Genomic DNA, 27,006 nt, shown 5'->3' on the forward strand with positions numbered 1-27,006 from the left:
GATGCTGTCACAGACGTAAGTGTGGGGTTGGGGCGACGCACATCCGGTAGCGGTTTTAATAATAACATGACAACGTATTCGTGAAATGACGTATAAGGGGGAGACATACCTTTAATCCATTATACCTTGAATATAGTTCTCACTTTACTGGCCATAAAGGGATAATGGGAGACTTGACCATAGCAGGTATATGGATACATCATATGTTCCCATTAGAAGATTGATTTTATAGTAAGTGAACTCTACCTTGGCCATTAGTTTTAATATAACATCTTACTAGTAATTAAAGTAAAAATAATACATTAAATGATCACATTTCATGCTAATTATAGTCAATGTATTTTCTTAGACGTAGTTTGTTGATTTTTTTTAGTTGAAAAGTTAAGAAAAACTAAAAATAATTTTATTTTTTTGCAAATAAAAGATACATTTTCTTCTGCAGTAATTTGTCATCTTGGAAGACATTTAAAGATAAGTCTGATAATGAATTTAATGGTCTTCATCACTAATTATGCATATGAGCAGTAACATTATGTCATATGCGTACTATGCAGTTTTTTTATCGGCAGTACATTTCTGTATGATACTTGAAATGCACTTATTCATCTGACAAATTAGTCTTTGGAGAAAATGACTGATATTAGTTTAAAATATGTTCGTGCAGGTGGTTATGAATCTATTTATGGTTACTAAGAGTTACCTTGTTTTAGGAATGATTAAAATTTCATGCCACAACTAATGAGTAATTTTATCGCTGTACCGCATGCATGGCAGTAATTTGGACAGAATGCCCAAATCCGATCTAAAAGCCTCTTGTGTCACACGTTTATTAATTGACCTGAGGGCAGGTCTATGCTAATAATACTACTACTACTGATTTTCCACTTTGAGGAAGGTGTAAAAGCTTTGTGTGATAATATAATCTCGAGTGTGATGCTCCATTCAGTTATTTCAAGACTGCTTACTGAATTTCAGCAGGTTCATGTCAGAAATGGTTTGCTCTCGCTTTAAGCCCAAAAGGAGAGATTACTTGGTTGCATGCGCTGTTCCTTTTGTCTGACGTTTCGGTGTGCATGTAAGCGTGCTGTAAGTAAGGGAGTATTACATTTTGAATGTGCCGTTGCTGTCTTGTTTGCCTGCAAGGTATCCCCGTGGACCGGCACTCTTGTCTAGATCCAGGGATCCCTGTAAATGGACAGCGTATGGGCAACGACTTTTCCATACAGGCCACCGTTACCTACAGTTGCCGGCCTGGCTATGCGCTCAGCCACACCAATCCATTGCGGTGCGAAGCAAACAGACGCTGGAACCACCCCCTTCCCGCCTGCGATGGTATGTTATGATACATTATTCATGAGCTTATTGACATATTTACTACGAGCCACTTGTTTGTTCTTATTGTTGTTCTTGTCAGCCTGTAATTTTCCATGTTAGGCAATGGCTTCTCCCATGTTCTTCAACTCCTTCCATTACCTCGTCGCTTCTGTCCAGTAGCGGCTTCCGAACTCTGTAATTTCAGCTCGCGGTCTCTTCCGCTGTCATCCTCCACCGCATTTTTTTCTCTTTCTCTCCTTATCCATCTCTGGTCAGTTGCACCTCTCATTAGCAGCGTTGACTATGTATGGTGTTAAAGAAGTTCAACCTACATACATGCAATTTCTCTCATGACATGTCGTGCCCATGTTTGTTTCATGCCAATTGTCTTTGTTTTATAAACTTAGTGCCATACGCGATAAATGTGTAACTTATTTATGACATGTACAATTACAATATAAGCCGTTAAGTTAATCTATTCTTATGTTCTTATGAAGGGAAAGTATTGCAGGTCTGCACATGCCACAATGTATCTATCTAGTTATTTATTTATTATGCCAATTGTTGTTTTCACTTTCTCACGAATGCAATTGGATATTTTTCAAAAGCTGTTAACAAAATTTACGTAGCAGGTGTCCTAATGAGTGCTGTCTACTTCACAATGGACATTCAAGATCCCGCAAAATTTCTTAAAAATAAGTAGGCCCACATGTGCTGGCATTGCAGTCCAAATTTGTCAAATTAGAAAAATTGCTGTCCTTGCAAATAACGTTAATGGCTTAAGCTACATAGCAACAATGCCACCGATTGTTAAACTACTGCAGATTATTATCATCTGTGAAAACATAGGTGCCTTCACAATCGCCTTTCGCTATAAAAATTGCACCAAAATACCGTATGTACTGAACGTCATGGCTTTTTTCTTTTGTAAAGTGATCTATTGTACTTATACATTTGATTATTTTTGAAATAGGAGCCATTTAGGCACCTTCTTTATGATTCAGCGAGCAGACCACAGCTAGAGCCTATGTTGCTCAGGGTGATTCTCCTGGGTGACACGAGGTCATGCTTTTGTTTAACCCTAACCATGCTTCCCACCTCCTGCGCTCGCACCACACACTACGCCGCAGAGTGGGGATGCATGTCTAAATGTGGATGAACAAATATAATGCCCCATGACACGAAGCCGTTTAATAATTGTATGCCGTATGCACGTCCCCGTGTGCTTGCATAATATAGCGGATTTACCAAGTGCGAGATGCACGAGGCATTCCTCGTAATGAATTTAAAGCATACGTGTTACATTTTATAATACAAAAAAAGGGGAATGTCAGTGCATTATGCGCCCAATTCGTCCGTCATGCCCATGTCATTGCTCATGACATCCCTGGCAAGCTTTGATGGTTGTAGACAGCATTTCTTGAAAATGCTCAGGGACCAGAAAATATTACCCTGGCTTGTGGGTTAAATGGGCAAATGTCAAAGCCATGTTATACCCAAAATATTGGTCCCCTCAGCTTCATTCTGCTCATTCTTTTCTCTCTGTGGACGCTCGTGCTATACTGAGTCAACAGATGAATTCCCATACCCACTTAATAATGTCTGTCGGGAATCGCCACAGGATACAATCAGGTGTAAATTCATTTTGACACCATTTGCAAGAGTAAACTATGGTATAGTAGAGCCGAGCGATCCCTCCAGGAATCATATTAAACTCCTCCACCCTGGATGTTGAATGCAGGAATCGTGATTATTCAATGGACGACTCCCTTTAATTTGAATGAGGATTCTAACACGGATTCTGCCATGGAAATCATCTGGCAATGAGATGAGATTCTAATTTAATTCTATTATGGGTCTGGCTTAGCAGAGCATTGCCGACTCCAGCTGAGCAGAATGGAGATTTTCGGATGATTTTATTTTATTGGTATTTGCAAAGCCTGGGCTAGCTAGCACAACTTTTAATCAAATAGTTTCCAAAATAAACAGAGTTATAATTGCTTGTTCGTGGATTTTAGTCAAGAATTCCATCGAAAAATAATACAATTATGCTTGCGCATAATTATGCTTGCGCATAATTGTATTATTACAGATTAACACGGACAATTTAAATGTGTATGTGACTCACCGAAATATCATAAACCAATATGATGTATACTCTTAGGTTTTTTCGGTAAAGTCACGTAGGTAAAAATTTAAATAAAAAATAATAAAAGTAATAATAGAAATAAAATGAGATAATAAATCACGACGTTTCGGAGGCAACACAAGTCTCCGTCATCAGGTGGGACCGTCACAGCTAGATTTACTGTATCAAGTGAGCCTCACTTGAGGCTCACTTGATACAGTAAGAAGACTAACTTCTCGACAGACCTGTTCTCCACCTGATGACGGCTGCTTGCGTTGTGGCCGAAACGTCGTGAGAATTATTTTATTATTGTATTATTTCCATTCTACGTGACTTTACCGAAAGAACCAAGAAGATAGTGCATTGTGGTTAGGAAGTCTACATCCAAATCACCTATGGGGGGACTACGTGGCTGTTTCATATTCTGATTAAATTATCATATGGGGAATGCAAACTAACGAATGTCAAGTTTTTTTAATATCCACAACTGTCAGAAAATATATCCCATTTTATTGGTGCAGCGCCAAATGAATTTTTTTAAGAACGTATAATATATTTATAAATTGGGGGGGAGGGGGGGGAGATAGGGTTGAAAACTTGATTTTATTAACATGCATGTGAGTTCAGTTATCTAAAATATAATTGAGCAGCCCTACCCAACTGGCCTGGCATATTTTATTACAACAATAATAATACTAATTTATCCCTTTGTAAATCCACTGCTGGACAAAGGCCTCTCATACCATTTCAGTCAAGGGAGTTGTTTAATCACACTTCCCCGTGTTTGTCGTGACACAGGCTGATGAAGGGTTGGCCTCGGACAGGTTCACATATCACTTGCCACTGATGTTATCTATGGCTGGAAATCAAACTGAGGTCATTGGGTACATAGCACAGTGCGCTAACCACTGTGCTACTCTCTGCCATGTTTAGCTAATTTTAATTTTAAAAAAATTCCCATGATCACAAGTATGATGTGATACCTTCACTTTCATGTCAAGATGGTGCAAGCATGTGGAACTGCAATGTACTGCACACAGTATATAGATTGGTACACTGTATGCATATAGTTGTATTGAATTATTAAGGAAAACACGATTACAATTGTGTGGTGTGATCTTTAGTCCGACCAAAGGATATCGATGTTGCTTAGTTGACAATACCAAGCCAACTGTTGCCAAATGTCGGGAACTTTCAGTAATGCATGACCTGTCAAGTATCTGATAAGTCCCCACTGGGTGCAAACTGGAAATGACAGAATGAGAGAGTTGACCAAACTTTTTCTCACTCGTAGCTCAGAGTCATGCGAATGAGCTGTGCCAGTTGAGATACTGTTCTAGTAGCTATGGGTTCCTAAGTGATCTATACCCAAACAGGAAAACGTGTTATGAGAAAAGTATGTATCGAGAGCTGCTCGTTCTTCTTTACCCATACTTCTTCGCTGTGGAATTCCCTACTTGCACATCTGCTGACACCGCTGACCCTGCTGAAATTAAAAAAAGTGTATTAAAACTGCCTGTCCTTTTCATCAATACTTCTTCTGACACCTCCAATGCAGTTGTTGTTGAGGCTCTTCACTACGCGGAATTGATTTTCTTTACGATTTTTTTTTTAAATAACACGCAAGCTGCAGTGGCACACCTTTTGCTGGCTGCATATCTAAATGAATGACGAAGTGTCAATAGTGAACACCTGAACAGATCTAAATGAAGTCTTTGTGCTCCATTTTAGATGTTGGTTATTTGAACTACATCTTTCATGACCGACAGCTGCTTGGATGAGACACAACACAACCAGGAGTCATCCTTCAGCATCAAAGCATATTGTTCAGGACATTTCCAGAGATCAGATTTTATATACCAAACCAATCTCCAAACACATGCTATGTTCCTAAGTTAATTGAAAACATGTGTATACCTACATAAGCTTTTCTTTGTGGAGTGCAGGCATTAATAGTTAATGTAAAAATAACGTGTTTTCTCCTACATTTTCAAACCTACTTTTCTCTGCTATCATGTTGAACATTCTTAATATGTGTGTGTATATACATTTACGTCCTTTACAATGTACAAATGCAATGTTCACACCTGCATTGTATGTATAAATAAAGTGACAGGTGGCCATACAACGCCTTTGAAACAATCAATATGAGGAAGCGTTTGCTTCAGGGCTGCCAAAAGATAGGCAGATTCCACCACTGTGCACAAGGTAGTGTCAGTGCTGCATTGAGTGATGGAATGTGAGTACACCCACAAGGGGATTATTCATATCCTTCAGCTTAATTACACAATAATTGCTATTATTCTAGAATTGCTTAGCAAAAGTGCTGCAGTTATAGAGCTATTCTTAAAATAAAAATAGCTCGTGCTTTTGTATAGAGCCTGCAAGCCTACCCAATTATGAATTAAAGATCAATAGTCATCCCTTTAGGTTAATTATTTAAACACGCAATGATTAGAATGTGCAGCTTTGATTTGAATGCTCTTGCACGCTGCGAATGTGTGAATACAATTTGTGAGATGCACGTGTTCTGCAAACAACTACAGCGTTTGTGTGAGCACCTTTAAACAGAGCGCTGATCTGATACAAGCAGTCACATAAACGAGCCGCCAAACTGAGCTTATGCGCACAAACTTGACAAATGGGTTTATGATAGTGTTATGAAGTATGTTTTGTTGTTATATATATGTGAAGCGTGGCAGTTATTGCTTCCAGGAAAAAAAAATATCCTTTTGTAATTGCTGGAGGTTTGTATTAATGTGCAACATCCGTACAATATTGCAGTGTCACTAAGTCACTAAACATGTGTAGCCTCCAGAGGTATCTGGCGATGTGAGCGGGGATGTGAGCATTGATTATAGACGGGTTATTAAGCATCACGCTTCTGAGTGAGCCTCCCAGGTCCAGTTCTGCCGTGCATTCACTGTGCTCTTTTCATCCCTTTAGCACCATGCGGAGGGTACATCCAGGGACACAGTGGAATAATCCTGTCACCAGGTTACCCTGATTATTACCCCAACTCCCTGAATTGCACGTGGACCATTGAAGTGTCTCATGGAAAAGGCAAGGTCTATTATCTATAGTGGCTTCAATAAATGCACTCATGCACGCATGCCAAACATTCACGGCGCACACTGTTTCAACCGGCCACGTGTAAACCTGAATAACGTTGACAATACTCCACATTCTGAAGACTCATTACACGTCTGGGAGTCTGATAACATCTCCTCCCATACTGGGCACATTGTCGATATCACACCTCACCTCCTTCATTACATAATGATGGTTGTATTAAAAAAAGCTTTTCCTGCAAATTTATATTTTCCATCAGGCTAAAATGTCAGGTTTCCTTACCTCTGAATTAGTGGAAATATGTATGAAAGTACATATACCAATTTTCAGCCCTTTGTCAATCAACTAGTTGGCGGTCGTTTGACCATACTTCACCACGCTGGTCAGTGTGGGTTGGTGAAGGTGAGCCCAGGATAGTTCAGAATCACTCACCACTGATAATGGCATGGCCGGGTATCACACTCATCTACAACCCGCATGGCATAGTATACTAACCACAAAGCCACCGTTTTACATGTAACATTTATTTAAAGAAACCTACACCGATAAAAAATAAATAACATGATGCAATCTTCTTGGTTCTTTCGGTAAAGTCACGTAGAAGGGAAGTAATAAAATAATAAAAATAAAACATAATAAAACAATTCTCACGACGTTTCGGCCACAACGCAAGCAGCCGTCCTCAGGTGAAGAACAGGGCTGTCGGAAAGACAACGTTCTAATAAAAATAAACATAAGTTAAGCTTAGCAGTGTTCATTAGAACGCTGTCTTTCCGACAACCCTGTTCTTTACCTGAGGACGGCTGCTTGCGTTGTGGCCGAAACGTCGTGAGAATTGTTTTATTATGTTTTATTTTTATTATTTTATTACTTCCCTTCTACGTGACTTTACCGAAAGAACCAAGAAGATGAATCCCTGCAGTCACGAAAGCTTTAAATCGAAACATGATGCAATGTTCATGCAACACTCCCCTGCACTGCTATCTTCATTTCTATACGTCCATTGACCATGGGCACACATTGTGCTTTTCTACACATTTCTGCGTTTTGTTAGAAACGTATGTTGCATTGTTGCCATTGCATTTTGTGTAAACCAAACCTCTCCCTGATGCAGGGGTCCAATTCGTGTTCCACACGTTTCAAGTGGAAAACCTGCATGACTACCTGCTTATCACGGAGAACGGCAGCTTCTCCCAGCCTCTGGCTCGCCTCACAGGGTCTACGCTGCCCACTGTGCTCCACGCCGGCATCTACGGCAACTTCCAGGCTCAGCTGCGCTTCATCTCCGACTTCTCAATGTCCTACGAGGGCTTCAACATGACCTTCATGGGTGAGGAGCAACGCACAGCTTGTAGAATGTTGTGCTCGGCAGCATTAGGGGATGAGTGTGGCCGGACATCTTGGACGTTACCCCACGCTTCACCTTTCCACGTGCGACCTGCCTTAGCGACTATTTGTGTTGAACCCCTAGGTTGACAGAAGCAGGAGGATTAAAAAAAAAACGTACACCATTCTTTCAACATTTAGGCTGTAAGTCCAGTGTGCTGACCATTACACCACGGAAGAGAATTAAATACCTCGCCGAACGTGGGGGTAACGTTTCTGGAAAATTCCGTGTGTTGCATTTCTGGCTGCAAAATTATCACCTCCCTCTTTGTTAAACGAATTCTCCAAGATGTATACCCTTGTTATTGAAATAAAGGATGCTTCGTCGCTCTCCATTCCTTGTGTGTGTGTACACTCTTTATCTTTCAATTTAACCTCAACACAAAACACCTAGTATGCATTTCTCTTCCCCCACCATGGCACTCACGCCCAACGCTCGCCCCTAACACGGTCACCTGAATGTCCATTTGACAACCATCAACGAGTGGTCAGCTAGGTGTATGCGACAATGTGCATGCACATTTGCGTTTTACGTGAACGAGTTGAGTACAGGATGTGTTACATTATCACGTAAAAACATACGCAACAAACATACATGGTAAATAAATCATTCTCACAGCCAATTCATTAATGCCAAAGTACATTCCAATGGAAGGCAGCACTCTCACCTCTCGTAAGCATATCTATCATCTATCTTATTAGCAATCTTAGCAACGTCGAAACCATGTACAGGTGAAACATCATCCCCGCATTCCAGAAAACAGACCTCATTAAGTAATCCGTGCAGAGCCCGAACCATGCGTTCTATAAAAAAAACGCATTCGATAAGCTATTCCTCTAGACTAAAATAAAAAAATTTTGGCACGTATGAGTTGATCTATTTTCCATACAGCCTCCCTCTTCTGGACACGTTGGGCCGCTGGTGGCAAGATATTAACTCCCTTGCCTGATATACAGGAGGTAGTGGGTTCGATCCCGACCCTGACACCTGTATACTTCGAGTTTGAATGTTTTCCCCGTGGTCGCATGGCTTTTTCTCTGGGTCCTCTGGTTTTTCCCTCCACATTTAGAAACATGTGGTTAGAGTGTTAGGCTGCTATGCATTTTCACACGATAAGTGCACATCATTTAGCTATCATTTGTGGCCAGGTCGTTTCTGAAAAGAGATATACAGCTCAGTCGGCCTTACCTGGTAAAATATTTGGCTGCTATGAATTTGCACACGATAAGCCACTTTGTTGAGGTATCATTTGTGGCCAGGTAGCTTCTGAAAAAAAGATATACAGCTCAGTGGGCCTTACCTGGAAAAATATTTGGCTGCTATGAATTTCCACCCAATAAGCCACTTTGTTGAACTATCATTTGTGGCCTGGTTGTTTCTGAAAAAGATATACAGCTCAGTGAGCCTTACCTGGTACAATCCAAATAGCTATCTCCTACGGTGTTAGTAATAACCTGCTGTTGTGTATCATGCAGAGTACCCGCTGGAGCCGTGCGAAGACCCAGGCACACCCACGTTCAGCCGACGGAGCGGCCGCAGCTTGGATGTGGGCGACGTCCTCGCGTTCTCCTGCCTGCCTGGCTACCGTCTGGTCGGGGCACGGGCCCTCGTGTGTCTAGGTGGCGGGCGTAGGCTCTGGGATGCCCCGCTCCCAAGGTGTGTGGGTAGGTGGGCACATTATTCTCACCCATTCTGTGTGAAAGTGATTTGCAATATAATAGTAAATATCGAAAAACTACTCACTTCTAAATCTTTTGTAGTAATGTTTGTATTACAGTACTTTTGTACAAATACATGTTAATTTTGATTCATATGTTGTCATTTTTTCTGACTTTATGTGAACGAAAAGAAACAAATTTGCCCGTTTTCGAATTGAAAATAGGTACATTTCAAAATATCACTGTCCTGGTCACAAAAGCAAAGTTTGTGGGGAACAATAGCTTTTGAGGCGTAAGCAATTAGGAAATAACACTTACTACCCAGGAACAAAAAAATAATTGTTACAAAGTGTAATCATCAAGCCTGACTGTACTGATGAGACACTGTGTGTCTCAACCGGTCCAGAGTTTGCTTGCATAGAACCAATACTGCTGATATTATATATTCCCAGAAGGCCTTGTGGTTGATGGAAAGTGTAAACAATTCCGTAATTTTTGTATGTGGAGGGACAGATATATGAATAATATATGTTGCATGTTTACTTTGTGACTTTCCAAAATAGGGTTTCTTCTCTTTCTCTCCGTGGTTCTTGGAGCACTTTTCAACGTTTGTTCTATATGTCCAATTGTAGAAAAAAACCTTTCTTGAACCCTGCTGCTTCAGGGGTTGTCTAATTTGTTCCCTTTTCTATTCCCAGTAATCTTTGTAAAAACATTTCTAGACGTGCGATGAGAAGGGTATGGTTATGTAGTTTTTAAGTTGCTTTTTGTCTCCCGTTTTGAATGAAATAATTATCGAGATATCATTCTGTGCTTTCAGGATTTTATTTATCTCTAAACACTTCATGAACAAGTCTGCAAATGTTGTTTTTTCTTCCAGCTGATTCGTCCTGCTTCTTTGATGATGTCCACAGTTATACCATTTGGTCTAGGAGCTTTCCCCTTTTCATACTGCAGACAGAGTTGACTTCAAGTTTAACATATGGAACTTTTTTCTCTTCATCTGAAAAATGTCCTTATTTCTTAGCTATGTGCATATTTTATTACTATACATATCTGCATTAAATTCCTTCACTATTTTTAATTACGTAGTTAATATTTATCCATAAGTGCTACCCCTGTGAATTGGCTATCATTCTTATTTTTTGCAGCTTTCATACTCCAATTTCTTGCTATAACGTCTTCAGCAATGTTTGTCTTATGTTCTCTGATTTCTCTTCTCATTATCTTCCGAATCGTTGAAAAAGTTTCTATGCATTCAATCTTTAGCCACGCATCCCTGTCTCTTTTCATATTTCTCATTTTCCTCAACAGATTTTTTGTGGTTTCGGACAACTTTGTTCTCTGTTTGCTTCCTAACTTTCATTGCACTATTCCTGCCGCGTTGAAGTACAACTTACATAGCGCCAGCCTGTGTTTGCTTTCTTTGTTGAGTTTGTTGAGGACAGAGACGCTGCTGTTAAAATGTTGGGTTTGTCCAAGTCTCTTATACTTGCTGACATCCCTGAAAATTATCTACTGAAGGGGCCTATCAGTTGGATACAACTCTCTATTATGCAGCCCTCAACAACACCTCATACATTAAATTGCTCTGAAACAATCAACTTCTGGGAAGCGCAGTGGTATAAGCCCTATTATTATAAAACTATATCTGACCTCTCGAGGGGAACTGTGATAAAATGTAGCCCATTGAGGGACATTGAAACCTTTGTTGTTGGCAGTTTTTGGCTCAATATGAGCTGTGCAATATTTATTTCCACAGAAAAAAAATCACACGTTCGGTCTCAGCAACAGTTTATCTTGAAATATATATATAATTGGTTATATTGAGTCTTCATTCAACGTCGTCTCAGAATGAGTAAAATTTCTGTGTATGGTGCTTTGCAATCTAACTATGATATAACTCATTAAACGGATGTTGGGATAGATTTTGTGTTGTAGCATTCACGAACTGCACCTGGTACTGTGATGAAACCTCTTGGGTAAAGTAACAATGATGACTGTTTGCCATTGGTAAAATAAACACACAAAAGAGTAAATCCGCTTTCACTCAACACAAGGTTGATTTGAAGCTTTCGTGACTGCAGGAATCCATACTCTTTGGTTCTTGCAGTAAAGTCACGTAGGTAGAAATCAAATAAAATTAAACAAATCACGACATTTCGATCGCAACACAAGCGATCTTCATCAGGTGGGACAACCACAGCAAGAAAATGCTGCAGTCGGCGGGAGAGGTTGAAATGAGCTAATCCGTGGCTTCAATGATACAGTGACTCCTCTACTTATGAACATTCGACTTACAAACTTTCAGAGATACGACCAAACCTGCACATATGTCCAGTTGCCTGTTCAGGCCGAGGCATAAGTTCAACTCCCGAGCAATAGATGGCGTTGGTGGCATCTACATCTGCAGAACATCAAGAACCAGTGGCATCTATGTCTACAGGAGATTATACAACTTTTAAATCCATTCCTCTTGTTTAGTGTACATGCCATACAACATGTTTGGAATCGACAGGATTAACGTTGGACTTACGAACAAATCGACTTATGAACAGACCTCTGGAACCTTACTCGTTCATAAGTCGAGGAGGCCCTGTATATGTAATCATGTAATACATTCATTTAAAATAAGTATTATAAGATGGGACAAACTCATTTTAAGTTACAATATAGGAAAATCATACTATGCTATGGTGGTGATATCTCCTATCAATGCACATTTTCAGGAAAATGTTTCCCCATGTTTGATGTCTAACTTTCATCAAACCATGTAAAATGTATTGTTGTTTGACATAATTCCTGCTTAGCCAAACTCAGTCCATCATTAGTCTCGACCAACTCAGTCCATCATTAGTCTCGACCACCAGCCATCATCCCTTCTAAGCGACTGTCCTGCTCTAGCCTGCTCACTTTTAGTAAGAGTGAATATTAAATGCATCATTTGCATATTTTCTATATATGCATGTATGTATGTTGAACTTTTTTCACACCGTACAGAGCCAACCTTGCTAATCGGAGGTGCGGGGAAAGTTAACAGCCCTAATTTATGCATGCCTCTTTCTCTCTTTGAATGTAATTCTAAGCATGCGTCTGTCCGCACTTCATTACGTGACTATTAAGTATTTCTGTTGATGACCATTTTATAGGTTAGATTGTCGGTTTCTGATCCATATGTCATGAGCAGGTAATTAAACAATAATTTAAAATGTTCGTCTTTAGAAAATGGAATGTTACTTTTCATTTTGAAATTCAAAAATAACCTGCACCTGTCTGCATAATTATATAATAAATTCGGATCCTGATCCGATGCCGATAACTGTGCTTCGTAACATATTCGCGTGTGTTTCCAACTCCTGTGCCTCTGACTGATATCTTTAATTGCCTAGGGGACTTTTCTATACGATATTGCATGCTTCTCTATTAAGATTATTAAGTCCCTCTGACATTTCCTGTAGTTGCTTACAATGACTATAGAGATCAATTGAGAATATTGAAATGTAGTGTGTTTTGTAAATTTGGATTTAGTTTATTGCTATAAAAATAAATAGAGCTTAATACAGGTAGGAACAACAGTTCCACACTGCCCACCAGGGATTATTTGTCTGTCTGTCTGTCTGTCTGATTGGTCGGCACCCCCGAGGCAATGGGAGGGCTCTGGAGGGGTGGGGCCATGCACGACAGACAGACAGACAAATAATCCCTGGTGGGCAGTGTGGAACTGTTGTTCCTACCTGTATTAAGCTCTATTTATTGTGATGTTCAGCAACATTACACGCAAATATATGTATTATATATATAGTACTTCAATGCTGTTTGTTAAAATATACACTCTATAAATGATCAATATGGATAACATATTTTTTAAGTATATGTAATGATTTTATGTATACATTTTTCTTATATATTTAGCTTTATCTCACATAATTTGAAATTTAAGACTGCAGTACAGTATATTACTGAATAATGACTGGTGAACTTGTGTTGTATATACATTCAACGCTTAGATTTCTCACCCTGCATCAGTTGTGATATTGAGAAAAAAACTTATGAATTTTGAAAATCCTTTGTTGATGATAATGACGACGATGACGATTGTATGTATTATTGTCATTACGTTAAATGGCACTCATATTTTTTTACATTTTTCTTCCATGCATCCACTGTTTTCTGACTGCTATTTCAAATTTTCCCTTGCATACAAAAATAATTTTAAAAAATTCCAAAAGTAGATTCGGGACAGTTTGAAAATTCAGCCCCATTAATTTTCAAAATGATTGCAAAGTACCTGCAATTTATTCGTAAACATTACGTGTGTTTTTCCTCAAATTGTGATTCATGTTGCTGTGTTTGTTGCCGCTGCTGCTGTTGCCGTTGCAGCTGAATGTGGGAGATCGTCCACAGCCAATGAGGGGGTGCTGCTGTCCCCCAAACACCCGCAGAAGTACGACGACAACCACGAATGCATCTACAGCGTGCAGGTCAAACCCGGCATGGGCATTCGACTGACAGCAAGAACCTTCCGCCTGGGACCTGGAGACTCCCTGAAGGTAGCTTAATAGTATGATTGATATTGTTCCTAAGTTGTACTGATTCATAGATAAGGGTCTTATCTACCTTGGGAATAACAAAGGCAGTTTTTTTTTATTTCAAGAGCGTTAATGAATATCAGTTGCCTCCCACCTGCTTAAATACTCACCATTGTATGCTCTCACATAACTAATCAATCAATTGATATTTTGTTAAATAATCAGTTCAAACGATATTTACTCCTTACCTCTTATGCGTCTGAGTTTTTTTTTATACAGTTAATTTCATCATCTTCATAAGCAGCTGTGATCTGGCTATGGCTGAATGAAGGCCTCCCCAAGCCATCGCTCTCGTAGCTTTGCGATGAGACAATCTGCCTCGCTTCTTCACGCGATCCAATTTAATCGCTCCACCTCGCCAGTGAACGTCCTCTCGAGCGGCTTCCGTCCTTTGGCTGCCACCAATGTCTGACATTTGTCTCGACTGCCCGCAATTACCCAAACTAGAGACATATCCTGCCCAAGTCCACTGACTTTTCTTCATGGTCAATACAATGTCCTTAATTTGTGTGTGTTCTCTAATGCATGGGATACTTTCTTCCCGTGTGTCTCATTGTAATTCCAAGCGTGCACATCTCCATGATTCTTCATTCGCTTTGTTTAATTTTCTTTGGACTTGTCCATGTTTAAGATGTATGTCACAGCAGGTGATATACACTAATTAAACGTTATTCTCGAGGTACATTAGTATCATTTGTATCCTATTTTTAGGTATACATACTCTAGATATATGTACTTACATACTTTGTTATCCAGTTGTTGTGTCCCTCCAAAAATGTATGCAATTATTACAATTTTGAAGGGTAACTGCTGGGAATGTAATGTCCACAAGCTTTTATAGAAGGCGCGATGAACTGGCAACGCTTTCACACGTATTGCCCACCAAAATATGTTTTGTTTAGTGGAGCAAAAAGGTTAGTATTTTACCATTATGATGAAGCAGCGTATATAATGTGTGGCGCACACTATTGAAGGGTAGAAATATCAATTTAAAATAGGCATTAGCTCCGTTAAATGTTGATAATAAAAACGTATTTCACAATATAAAGTATATGATAGTGAAAAAGGCTGTTTGTAAATAATCTGCAGAAATCCACACTTGTATTCAGTCCTTTAGGAAAGAATTGGATACAAAATATACAATTTTGCAAGGGCAAGATATGAGGTTTGACAAATGTACTTGCCAGTGTTATCACAATGTCGTCACACTGAAGTGCGCCATACCAGATGCTGTGTCATGCACAGCATTTATTTTTGAAATACCATTTCTGTTAAAGCTAAATGAGAAATGTAAATGGGGGGGGGGGGGGGAAACTGATATACACCAGCGCCACACATGCTATTTTCACTATTTGTCGTGGATATACTTTAACACTTTACAGATTTTTGTACACACAATAATATTATCCCCTTTGTTGACCGTTTCACACGTATATAGAAGGACAATGTGTTTCAGTAATGGTAATATGAGTTTGCCTGCAAATGCTAAGCTGCAGCCCTGCAATTGCTTGCTCATATGCCATTGATTGTGGAAGGGCCTCCACTAGGGGGAGCTCTAGAGCGCCACTCCAGAGGTTATGTGGCCGACACTTTCATCCGATTTATCTGTGCTGATTGTAATCGATGTTCGTTCGTTCGTAGTGAACAAATGAATAAAATATTTTAGACAAGTAAACTACCCTTAAATTGGACAAACTTTACATATTTTTCCCCAAATGGTATATGTCAGAAATGCCTATTAAGCCCATAACTTGATATGTACTGGCTCAGCCAGAATATGCATTTGTGTTTGTTGAGTTATAATTACAAAACTATTTTCAAAATGCTATACAGAGTAACTAGCCAAATTATCACACCGTTTGATGATTGTTTGAAGGCGTGTTTAAACAATGCTGTATTGCTCATTCGTATTCTACTTAGAATATAACGCTTTTAACTTTTTTCGTCATGTTTTAGATTTATGATGGGAGAGACGGTTCAGCGCGTTTGATGAACGCCTTCACCACATCTGAGTTGAATGGAAAGACCATCAACAGCACCTCCAACCACCTTTGGCTGGAATTCAACACTGACTCTCAAGGCACAGACATCGGATTTCAAATACTGTACTCTAGTAAGTTGGAATGTGAATTATGTTAACAATTAAGTAAAGGCAAACAGTTAAGGTGGGGGCCCTGCAATTTCTTGCTCACCCCACTACTGCAGAATATACGGCCTCTTCACACTGGCCAGACGCCCTCGAAGAGTTGGAACTACCCACATTTTAACCTACCACATGCTACCTGCCGATTGACTAACTTTGGTATTCCCATTTATACTGCTGGGTGGATAGCCGGGGAGCTCCTTCTCATAGAGGTCATTCCAACCGGAGCATCACAATCAAGCAATTGTAGGGACTGCACCTTTACCCTTGAGTTAAGGCTTTTTTGACTGCAGGAATTCATATTCTTGGGTCTTTCGGTAAAGTCACGTAGATAGGTTCAAAGAGAAAAAAACTACGACGTTTCGATCGCAACACAAGCGGTCGTCTTCAGGAAAAGGGGGGTTAGCTTTCAAGGCAAACTGTTTATAAGGGTTTGAAATGGGCGTAGCCCAAATGTCAGCAGCCAATGATAATGTAAGTGGCGGGCAGTGAACCCAACGGTGGTTGGTTTTTCACCAATCAAAGGGCTGCCAGGTGAAAATTAGCATGTTAAAGAGAGATTAGCATGTTAATCTTTGTTGATAGCCAGTGGGCATGCTAAGTACCTTCGTCTTAGAGAAATCTATTTCGTGTCAGCCCACCGCATTAAAGATTCGTTCATGAAGCCATACATATATAGACACAGACACAATTTCAACCGAGAAGATGGGTACAAACTGAGCAATCATTGGAAGGACGTTATTAACCAGTTTAAGGCATAATTGGCGATGATGTTCCCATCCTTCCGATATTAGTTGTACATTACTCCCATTTCAAACTTGCGCTTTCACAGGGTTCACACTGACACAGTCACTTCGCGCGCCAACCCCTTGGATGCGGCTCTGCGATCTTCCATTAACATGCTAATCTCTCATGAACATGCTAATTTTCACCTGGCAGCCCCTTGATTGGTGGAAAACCAACCACCGTCGGGTTCGCTGCCCGCCACTACATTATCATTGGCTGCTGACATTTGGGCTATAGCCATTTCAAACCCTTATGAACAGTTTGCCTTGGAAGCTAACCCCCTTTCCTGAAGACGACCGCTTATGTTGTGATTGAAACGTCGTAGTTTTTTTGTTATTATTTGTTATTTTCTTTGAACCTATCTACGTGACCTGACCGAAAGACCCAAGAATATGCACATTTACCGTTTACATGGGTGATGTTTATGCTATTGTTGTACATGTGCTTACGTTTCTCCCTCGCTCGCCATGACCCATATGCAGGTTTTAAACTCACCCAGTGTGAGGATCCAGGCGTGCCAGAGTTTGGGTACAAGGTCCGAGACCAGGGCTATTTTGCTGGAGGCACCATCACGTACGGCTGCAATCCAGGCTACACCCTGCACGGCAACAAGCGGCTGACTTGCATGAGCGGCGAGCGACGAGCCTGGGACCACCCTCTCCCTTCTTGCCAAGGTAAGGGTTTCCCAGGTAGAGCACCACAAAGGCATCAATAATTAATGGTCACTCCATGGAAGGTTGATGGTCTGCCTGAATAACAGAAGAAGGGCATGTCACTCACATCCTGATAGGAGACTAGTGTTAGCGAGCCAATCGCGTGCGAACAAACGCGCATGTCAAGAATTTCCCCAGCAATGGAATAGTTAGACATGAAAATAAACTGGAATTGACGTTGTGGTGAAGGCGAATGCAAATAGAGAACAAAATATAAATTAGTTGTGAGGAAGTGCTCCGTGTGAAATTAAGGTAAACAGGCTTGTCCAGAATAATATGACAAACTGCCCTTCCAAATGAACAACACGCTACACAGGGCTGCAGGCAATACAGAAGGGAATAGGTTTGATCATGAAGTAAAGTTAGATTGGCTAATTTTTTTAAATATAATTTTTTGGACAATTTGCATACGTGATGCGTTGAAAGGGATATGCATGATAATACATGTATTAATATTTTTTTTATAAGTTGATTTCTAGATAATTTAGCGTGTAGCAAAATATCTCAATGCCAGATGCAGAATTCAGAGTAATCCGGAAAGGTTAAAAATAAAATTAATAAATAATCGATAAAAATATCATGCAAAAGCTCCCATCGGAACAGTTTGCACACTATTAAGCTGTGTGCGTGAGGATGCGGGGTTCTCCAGTGAACACATCCGCATCAGCTTGCCATGCAGCTTAATGTGTGTTAATCATGTTAGGAAATGTCACATTGTTCTTGTCAACACTTGGAAATAAAAGTTGATATCCCTGACCCTTGTGAAATGTACAATGGAAGTGTGTTTATTCACAAGACTATCTAAAAGATACATACTTATCTTCTGTATGGAATTTGGTGAACCATTGCACTTGGATGCCTCAGATATTCAGGTGGCATAATGTTTTAAGTTCTTTTCAATTGTCCAGCTGGTAGCATTTGCGTTATAATTTGGGTTGTTAAATGGCTACTGGTAATCGTTGTCAGTCTATTACCACGTCTGAAAGTCATCAGGAACCAGCAACAACCACTTCCAATTCATATTCTTTGGTTCTTTCGGTAAAGTCACGTAGATAGAAAAATAATAATAAAAATAAAGTGAATAAATGTTTAAAATAAGAATACAAATAAAATAATAAATATTAATTAAAACAAAAAACACGAATATAGACTGTAGCCTGGTTCTTAATCTGAGTGAGTGTACTGGCAGTTTATAATGTAGACTGCCAATATTTTTTATTAACTTAATTTTTATTATTCTTTTTCTATCTACGTGACTTTCCCGAAAGATCCAAAGAATATGAATTCCTGCAGTCACAAAAGTTTTAAGTCAAAATGTAACCACTTCCAATGCAATTTTAGCAATTATTGCATTGATGGCCATGTGTAAACGCACACACCAAAGAGCAGCATACCGTTTCTTAGTTAAAGGGCAAACGTGCAGCCCTGCAATTGCTCACTCACGCCAAATGCTGGTAGAAGATCCTCCACGAGAGGAAGCTCTGGAAGGTACTTGGTCTACCTTTCCACAGTGACTAGATATTTATAAGTGGTGGGCATACCAAAACTTTACCCCACCGCATGTGACCTGCTGATCAAGAGACAGACATTTCTATATGTGTGTGCGGTAAACCGGAAATAATTGTTTTTCTTTCCCGTGCGGTTACCGGGAATGCAAAAAAAACGATTTACAACCCCAGTTATAAGACAATTATTGGATGATGCTGCATTGGCACTGACACCCCAAGCACAAATAATGATCAACCCAAACGTTTGTCAATAACACTGTGGCCTTAAAAGGAAAATATATAATAGGGGACATTTTGGGCATTGGCCTTCCTTCACAGTTGATAACAATAGGGCCTATAGTAGTAGGTTTTTACCCTTTTAAACTGGTACAAAACTGACACCTTTATTCAAGGCATCATGTTTGCAATAACCACAACACAAGTAGTCAAAAAAGCAAACAAAAAGAAGCAACTCTGATAATGATAATAATATACACTGTCCTTGAAGTTGATTGGTCCACACCCGAGACGGCTTTCTTTAGAGCCTAGTCCCCATTGGTGTTGGACCAGATGACACCAGAAGGCGTACAACTCAAACACAGTGCAAAATCAGAGTATTGAGAGCTCGGGGTAAGCATTGTGCTATTGAGAAGGGCCATTGCCCGAAACAACATATATTATATATTTCCTTTCAAATGCCAAAGTATTATTGACAAACGTATGAGTTTAAGTCTCAATGCAGGTTTATATTGAGTCACCTGGAGTTGAAGAGCTTTTAAGTAATTTTCACTCGAACTAGAAGTATAACCAAGCACAAACACAATAAAATAAATATGCAGAGTGCACTACAGATTCATGGGTAACTAATATCGCAGTAATTATCATATAGTGCAAATGTATAAAGTATCATATGATCAAAAATGATATTGCGGCAACACGACATGTGTTGTTTTTATATTATTTCCGTGCTTTTAATATGCCATTCCATGAACATTTCACACGATTGAAAGTACAAAAAAATATTAAGTTGAGGACTCTCAATTGATTGCTTTTCTCCGCATACTCCAAAATTAGTTACAATGTGTGTCCATCTTGGTAATGAATGTTGCGATTGCTTCTGTTCATGCGCAGTGTACAGGAACATTGCAATTCGTTCCTCTTTTAATGTAATTAATTAACATGTTTAGGTGAACATGCTTGCATGCTGATGAAATGCATTAGTCGCGCGAATGAAAGTACGCACCAGCAGTGTCCGTGAACTCGTAGTATAGTTGCCGAGCGAAATCTAAGCTCATACAGTGCTCATTTAGTTTGTATTACTGTGCATTCGTCCAAATAATTAAATGAAGTGTCCATATAAGCATTTCCTAAGAAAGTCTGAAGCTATACACTGCAGTCTATGAAGTTCATTGGGAATTTATACTCCCAATGAAGATAAGCTCCCCTTCTTGCTTGTCAGTGGCATGTTGGCCTCCGTTTAATCAACCTTTTCCTCTATTTGTGTTACCAAAATTGATTCAAATCACGACGCCAATACTTTTGAAAGGTAAAGGTGCAGCTCAGTAATTGCTTGCTCATGCCACTGCTGGCAGAACGGCCTACACTAGAAGCAGCGCTACAGATCCTCTCTCGAGGAGTGTTTTAGGTGAGTGTTTTAGGAGAAGTGGGAGCACCCACACTTTACCCCGCCACACATGACCTGCCGATCGATTAGCTGCGGCATGTCCTCGTATTCTTGTGCTCGGGCAGAAGCGGGGGTAATTAAAAGACGTGTCCAATGAGTGTACCTCCTTCAGAATCGGACAGAATATGTATTTACACTGGAGGAATCCGATGAGCTATAAAGCTCTTTTCACAGATGTCCAGTAGGGGCGGGTCAGAACGTTACAGCAACAAACAATGCAAAAACACGATGGGAGTGCATGGTATAGGAAAGGTAAGCAAATCACCAAAAAAATATGCTCACCGAAGTTTCCAGATGCTCACGCAACCACTGACACGCGGGCATGTTTTAGTGCTTGTGGTTTACAACCAGTAAAAGATGATGCTATGGTACAGCATTGCTGTTTGGTTTATGTAAAAACACGTTTCATTAATCTTGTTTGAGAGCGCATGTTACAAGCTCTGTAGTTTTTGTGTACAAGTGGCATAAGAAGGGAAAGTATCTGCTTTTCCTCACTTAGTGAGCCACTCAGAGTTAAATATTCTAAAATGTAATACCATTGCCAAGATTTAATTGATGGTTTGGGATACAGACATGTGTGTATAGATAACTGGACATAGACAGTTGCTACACCTGGTACCATTGAATTGCCTTTGAGCATTATGCAACCTGGACACTTTTCAGTATTCCTTTGCCAGAGGAGCCAAATTAAGTTACCCAGATTGCTGGGCATTGTAATCTAATGTGGGGTCTTAGCCTGCTGTGCTGCCTTGCCATATGTTACTGAGATGTTTTAAATACTTCAGTGAACATTGCTTGAGGGAAGTGAAACCACTGATCTTGGGAAATCCAGCTACTCGTTGGGCCCACTGAGCCTCTAACTTTGTTGTATTCATTCATAAATATTCCATTTTCCAATGTCTTCCTTCAGCGGAGTGCGGTGGCGAGATAAAAGGTGAATCATCCGGTAGAATCCTCTCACCAGGATATCCAGCCCCATACGGACATAATCTCGATTGCTTTTGGACATTGGAGGCCAAACCTGCGCACACTATCAGGTAAACTATTAAACAACGATGGGCATATTCGGCAAACTATGCTCTGCATAATAACATCACATGGAAGTTGTATTAATATGTATATTTCTAAAATAAGCCTGATAAATATTGCGGGCATTATGTGCATACTAAGTTTTGTTTCTATAAAAAGGTGGTATAGTTCTCTACTGTTACCATTACAACTGAAAGGGTTGTGACGGAAGCCAAGGATGCTGTCGATGGCAACGCGTCCTGACTATCCCCAGATTCAACTCCTGACTCGCACAATCGCACAAGATTAAATGTAATGGGGAATTGCCCTCTTCTTTATTGATTTGGCTCACCAGCCACCGAAACCGGTTCATTATTTGTGCATTTCGTTAATTTTTAGATCATCATACGAAATTTGTTTAGCAAAGCCTAACTTTGTTCACGAGACCCAGAAGTTCAAAACAGGTCCAGTATTTGTAATTTTAAACATATTCTGCTTTATATTGGTCTTAAAATCCGAGAGGCTGATGGACTAGACAGATACGTATATTTATATGTGGAGACATGGATGAGAGTTCTGCTTACATTTGTGTTTTTTAGCCACAGTGCAACATGACGATGCATAACGAGGTTGTTTGTTTAATAAATCTAGATATGGGCTTTTACTTTGATGGGTTTCTGGGCTTCAACTATAATATTCATGAGTTTACATTTCCTTTGTCTGGTTCAAGAGCTTCAGTCATTGTTCTGACATTCTATGAGTGGGGGTTCTCTATGTGAATGTTAATAAGAGTTGAGGTGAAAGTGGGTGGTTCAGTGCTGCTGCCTCACTGTTGAAGCAAACTTCCACTGGAAGCTAATGCACAAGAGGAGTTGCCCTGCTCAATTTTAAATTAGATGTTGCTTCTTGCATGAGTAAGTAGCATAATCAGTTTTTCATTAGAGCAAAATATAATTATAGTTTATATTTCTTAGGCTAATTATTGGATGGTATTAATTCACGCTTCAGAAGCTTTGAATTTTTTGGGAAATAATTATTTGATTATTATTGCATTTTTAAATGCCTCCTTGACATATACGGAGTAAGGTTTTTGTTGTTTATGTGAAATGATTGTTATAGCATTACAATTAGGGCTTAGTTCGCAATGATAAATGAGTATAGATTAAATTGATATGCCCATGGTTTCTACAATATTATCATACCTTAAATGGAACTGCATTTTTGGATAGATATTGCAATTAGAGAAAACAACATTTTGCAACCTTTGAAAAGACCTAGAAGGATCTATTTTGGTATGAATAATAAAACACTGTAAATGTCAATGGCCATTTCACATTGGGTCATTTATTTAAAAAACAAAGCAGCAATATTCAGTGATATGTCCTTATACATCATCTAAATGTGCAATTCGGGCACACGCTCTCCAAGCCATACAAAAAAAACCAGGACATATCATGGGAAGAATATCTACAATACCAGAAGAGTGGAGAACTAAATGTATTGTATTGAGTGGTGCACTGCTATTATTGTGCAATTAGCAAGTAGTGGGACTTTGAATTTTTGGAAATACTTATACATTTATTCTAGATTTATAGATTACAGATTTCCAAGGACAGCTTCCTCAAAATGAGGACAATCCTGGGAAAACCAGGAGAGATGGCAATGGACGCCCTTTATTGCACATATCAATGATGTGGATGGTGGCTGTCGTGTGCTCTGTCCATGCTCTGTGTGTGCTCTGTGTGCTCTGTACTTGTGCTCTGTGTGCTCTGCACGTGCCCTCTGAGTGTCTGCACATGCTCTGCACGAGTGCTATGCATCTGCTCTGTGTGTGCTCTGCCTGTGCACTGCTTGTGCTCTGCGTGTGCTCTGCACGTGCCCTGCACTCTGCGCGTGCCCTGCGCGTGCCCTGCGCGTGCTCTGTGTGCCCTGCGCGTGCCCTGCGCGTGCGTGACTGGATGTGTGGTGGACCCCACGGGTGCAGCCTCCACTTTGTGGTGTTCGACACGGAGGCGGCACACGACCTGCTCAAGGTGTGGGACGGGCCCTCCGTGCCCTCTCAGGCCGGGGTGCTGCTCAAGGAGCTCAGCGGCTCCGTGCTGCCCGACGACATCCACAGCTCCCAGAGCTCCCTCTCCCTGCACTTCCAGTCAGACTTCTTCATTAGCAAGACCGGCTTCGCCATACAGTTCTCGTGTGAGTCTAACGTGGCAATATAGATGGTCACATTTTTTGTGGAGGAAAAATCATGTATACGCATGGATTCTGTAAGTTTTTCTAATAGGTGTTGTATTCGGAACTATGTGATGAGCAATATGGAATCCCCAGAGTAACTCTTAGGGCAAAACACGTTGTATTATTTGCAAATAGTCCTTTATGGTTTGTCTCCATGTCTTGATATATCTCCTCTGATATATTAATTTGCTTGTTTCCTATTGGGCAAATACTTATTGGCAACACAACATTACACAAACATCTTGTTCATATTGGATCATTGTTAGACCGGAAGAGCATTAATGATTTTACCATTAAAACACAGCTGTTATGACCATTTCATAGCATGCCAATCATCCATAATGTCAGTCTGAATATACAATCTAATTTGATCAGTGAGATTTAATCTCATGGGATTATGACCGTGTCTTAAATATGAAGTTACGCATTTTACATAATATATTGTTATAATTCATGCTCGCTACGGTTAATAATTTAAAATAGTATCTTTCTGTTTTATAATTTTTGTAGTGACATTTTTGTCAAATGTCAATTATCTTTGTAGGTTATAGTACAATTACATGTGTGTGAAATGTCTACACTGGACACCACGTCAATTCACAACAACAACGAAAATGGGACAGCGTTAAATGACAGGATGTTACAAATATCTTTGCTTTGTGTTAAATTGGATCAGTATGTGAGTTGGGAGGCGGTGTTTAGAATGCATTGCGATTCATAATGTAGTTCTCTGCCTCTTAGAATTTTGCAAAATGACTTGCCAATTCAGAGCATTTGAATTTCTGTGGCACAAATGTCACTCGCAACTGCTCCTGCAACTAAACATTTTATTTGTTCATTAAAAATTATCAGTAAACACAGCATGCGTGAATGCAGGGTATACATATATACGTATCATATATATATGCAGGTTAAATGTACATTGTATACTAAATAAAGGAATTAACTTTTCCATTTATCCAGGTTGATGAGTACAATGCTCACGAGCAATTACTGCTCTCTGTGCGACTGAATGTGCAAAAAATGCCAAGCGATTATATACCACTCTGTTTTGCTTTGAGGAATTGTTGACATTACCAAAATAATAAAGAAGGGGGAATAACGTCATGCGTTGGAAGCAATAAAAGTGCACCGCCGGTGTGCTTCTTGCTCAATAATGAATGAAATTCCATTTGAAAAGTTAGTGCTCCTCTGGATTGTTTTATTGATCTCAGTGATGACAGGCAGCTTCAACCAAAAGTCGTGTTCCCCCCTTAGTGTGAACTATACCTCTTTTTTTTTAATTACTCAATTTTGAAGTCATAAAGGACAAAAAAATGTCTTTCGAGCAAAAAAAATTCAGGTCCGGTACATTTGGGAGTGGGACACTTTGTGAGAAAAAAAAGATCATAATAGGGTCAGGGTGCCTAATGTGTTCTACAAAAGTTACTTTTGTTGCAGACTAAGCCATGTTCAATTTATCAGTAAAAACAAAGCGATCGTTTGATGAAAGCAGACGTGTTTAGACACACCTTTGTTTACGCACGTGCAAACTTGTAATTACGCATACCTCGAGGCGGATTTTGGCTAGCCATCGAACAAAGGCGGTCACTGCATCGCACACATTCAGATCGGCTTTCTGCGGCCGTCTGGAATGCTCTTCCTTCTGATATTAGGAAGCCACTGAAGCTATACACTTTTAAATCTAGATTGAAAACTCTTTTCTTGAGGACTGCTTTTTGTGTCTAGTTTGTTGTCCTTCCCCCGCACCTCCGATTAGCACATTTAGCTATGTACGGTGCGAAAGAGGTCCACCATACATACATTCCTGCATTGATGGTAATCGCACTAAAATTGGAATGACAAAAAATTCGTTACTTAGCCCCGGATATGATTTAGCAATACCTTCGACCGAGATATGCGGTGTACAGTATGACGATGCCAAATCTGTGGAAAAAGCTATTAATATGTCGAAGCACTGTCTCGTTCGGCGTGTGATAAATAGTTTTATGAGCTCAAGTTTTATTGCGGGTGAAAAGGGGCGTGCTCCCCAACTGCGGGCAATACATTATCAGTGACATTACCGCCGAAAGATATGATTTGTCGCCCTGATGTCTCGGGCAGTTTGCAAAAGCTAATCATTCAAGCATCTTTAAAGGTTAACACTTAAAATGGTCTCTCCTGTTTTCGAAATCCTTTTTTCTGTGTTTTGACTCAGCACGTGGGTAACCCTTTCAGACTTGGATCCAATGTTTACGAAGAATATATTTACGTGCATATATATTGCGATGCTGCCAACAATGTAAAGGTTAGCATACTGGACTCCCTTCGACAAATTACCAAGGAGCTTAAATGGGCACACCAAAGTTTGTCGATTTACAGGTCATGTGTGGTGGAGCAAAGTGTGGCCATGCCCATCTTCTAATACGTCTGACCAGAATTAGAAGAGTAGGCCAAGGACATCTAGTGGAGGCCTTTCTGCGAGCAGAAGTACAAGGAAGTAATTTCAGGCCTGCACTTTTGCTTCTTCATATACATACTAGTATTACTGTGGTCCATGGTACATTGCCACGTTACCGGGTAGGAGGTGTAGGACTACAGCAACCACATCTTTTATGGTCGTAAACAAGAGTTTATCGAATTTAAATTTCTATTCCTTGCACACCTGCCTTCCAACATAAACCCCAGCACTTCGCTCGTTTATGCTTGCCTGAGCACTATTTTTTGCAAATAAAATAATCTCTCCTTAAAGTTATATTGACAATGCTGAGTTGGCTCTTCACATAAATGTAAACCAAGCTTTCCAGCAATAAAGCTGTCCAG

General features: G+C 39.9%; 1 protein-coding gene across 1 annotated transcript in view; it reads left to right on the plus strand.

Moving 5' to 3' along the window:
* LOC133344241 (CUB and sushi domain-containing protein 3-like) overlaps positions 1-27,006 on the plus strand; it is a 403,210-nt gene that overhangs the window by 267,679 nt on the left and 108,525 nt on the right. Inside the window, 9 exon segments of the mRNA XM_061554305.1 lie at positions 1,144-1,332; positions 6,389-6,505; positions 7,629-7,844; positions 9,377-9,565; positions 13,940-14,109; positions 16,105-16,261; positions 17,560-17,751; positions 21,872-21,998; positions 23,954-24,165. Coding sequence (XP_061410289.1) covers positions 1,144-1,332; positions 6,389-6,505; positions 7,629-7,844; positions 9,377-9,565; positions 13,940-14,109; positions 16,105-16,261; positions 17,560-17,751; positions 21,872-21,998; positions 23,954-24,165 — 1,569 coding nt within the window.

The sequence above is a fragment of the Lethenteron reissneri genome, chromosome 19 (genome assembly GCF_015708825.2).
Source record: "Lethenteron reissneri isolate LAM-NWPU_2019-01 chromosome 19, ASM1570882v1, whole genome shotgun sequence".
Lineage (NCBI taxonomy): Eukaryota > Metazoa > Chordata > Hyperoartia > Petromyzontiformes > Petromyzontidae > Lethenteron > Lethenteron reissneri.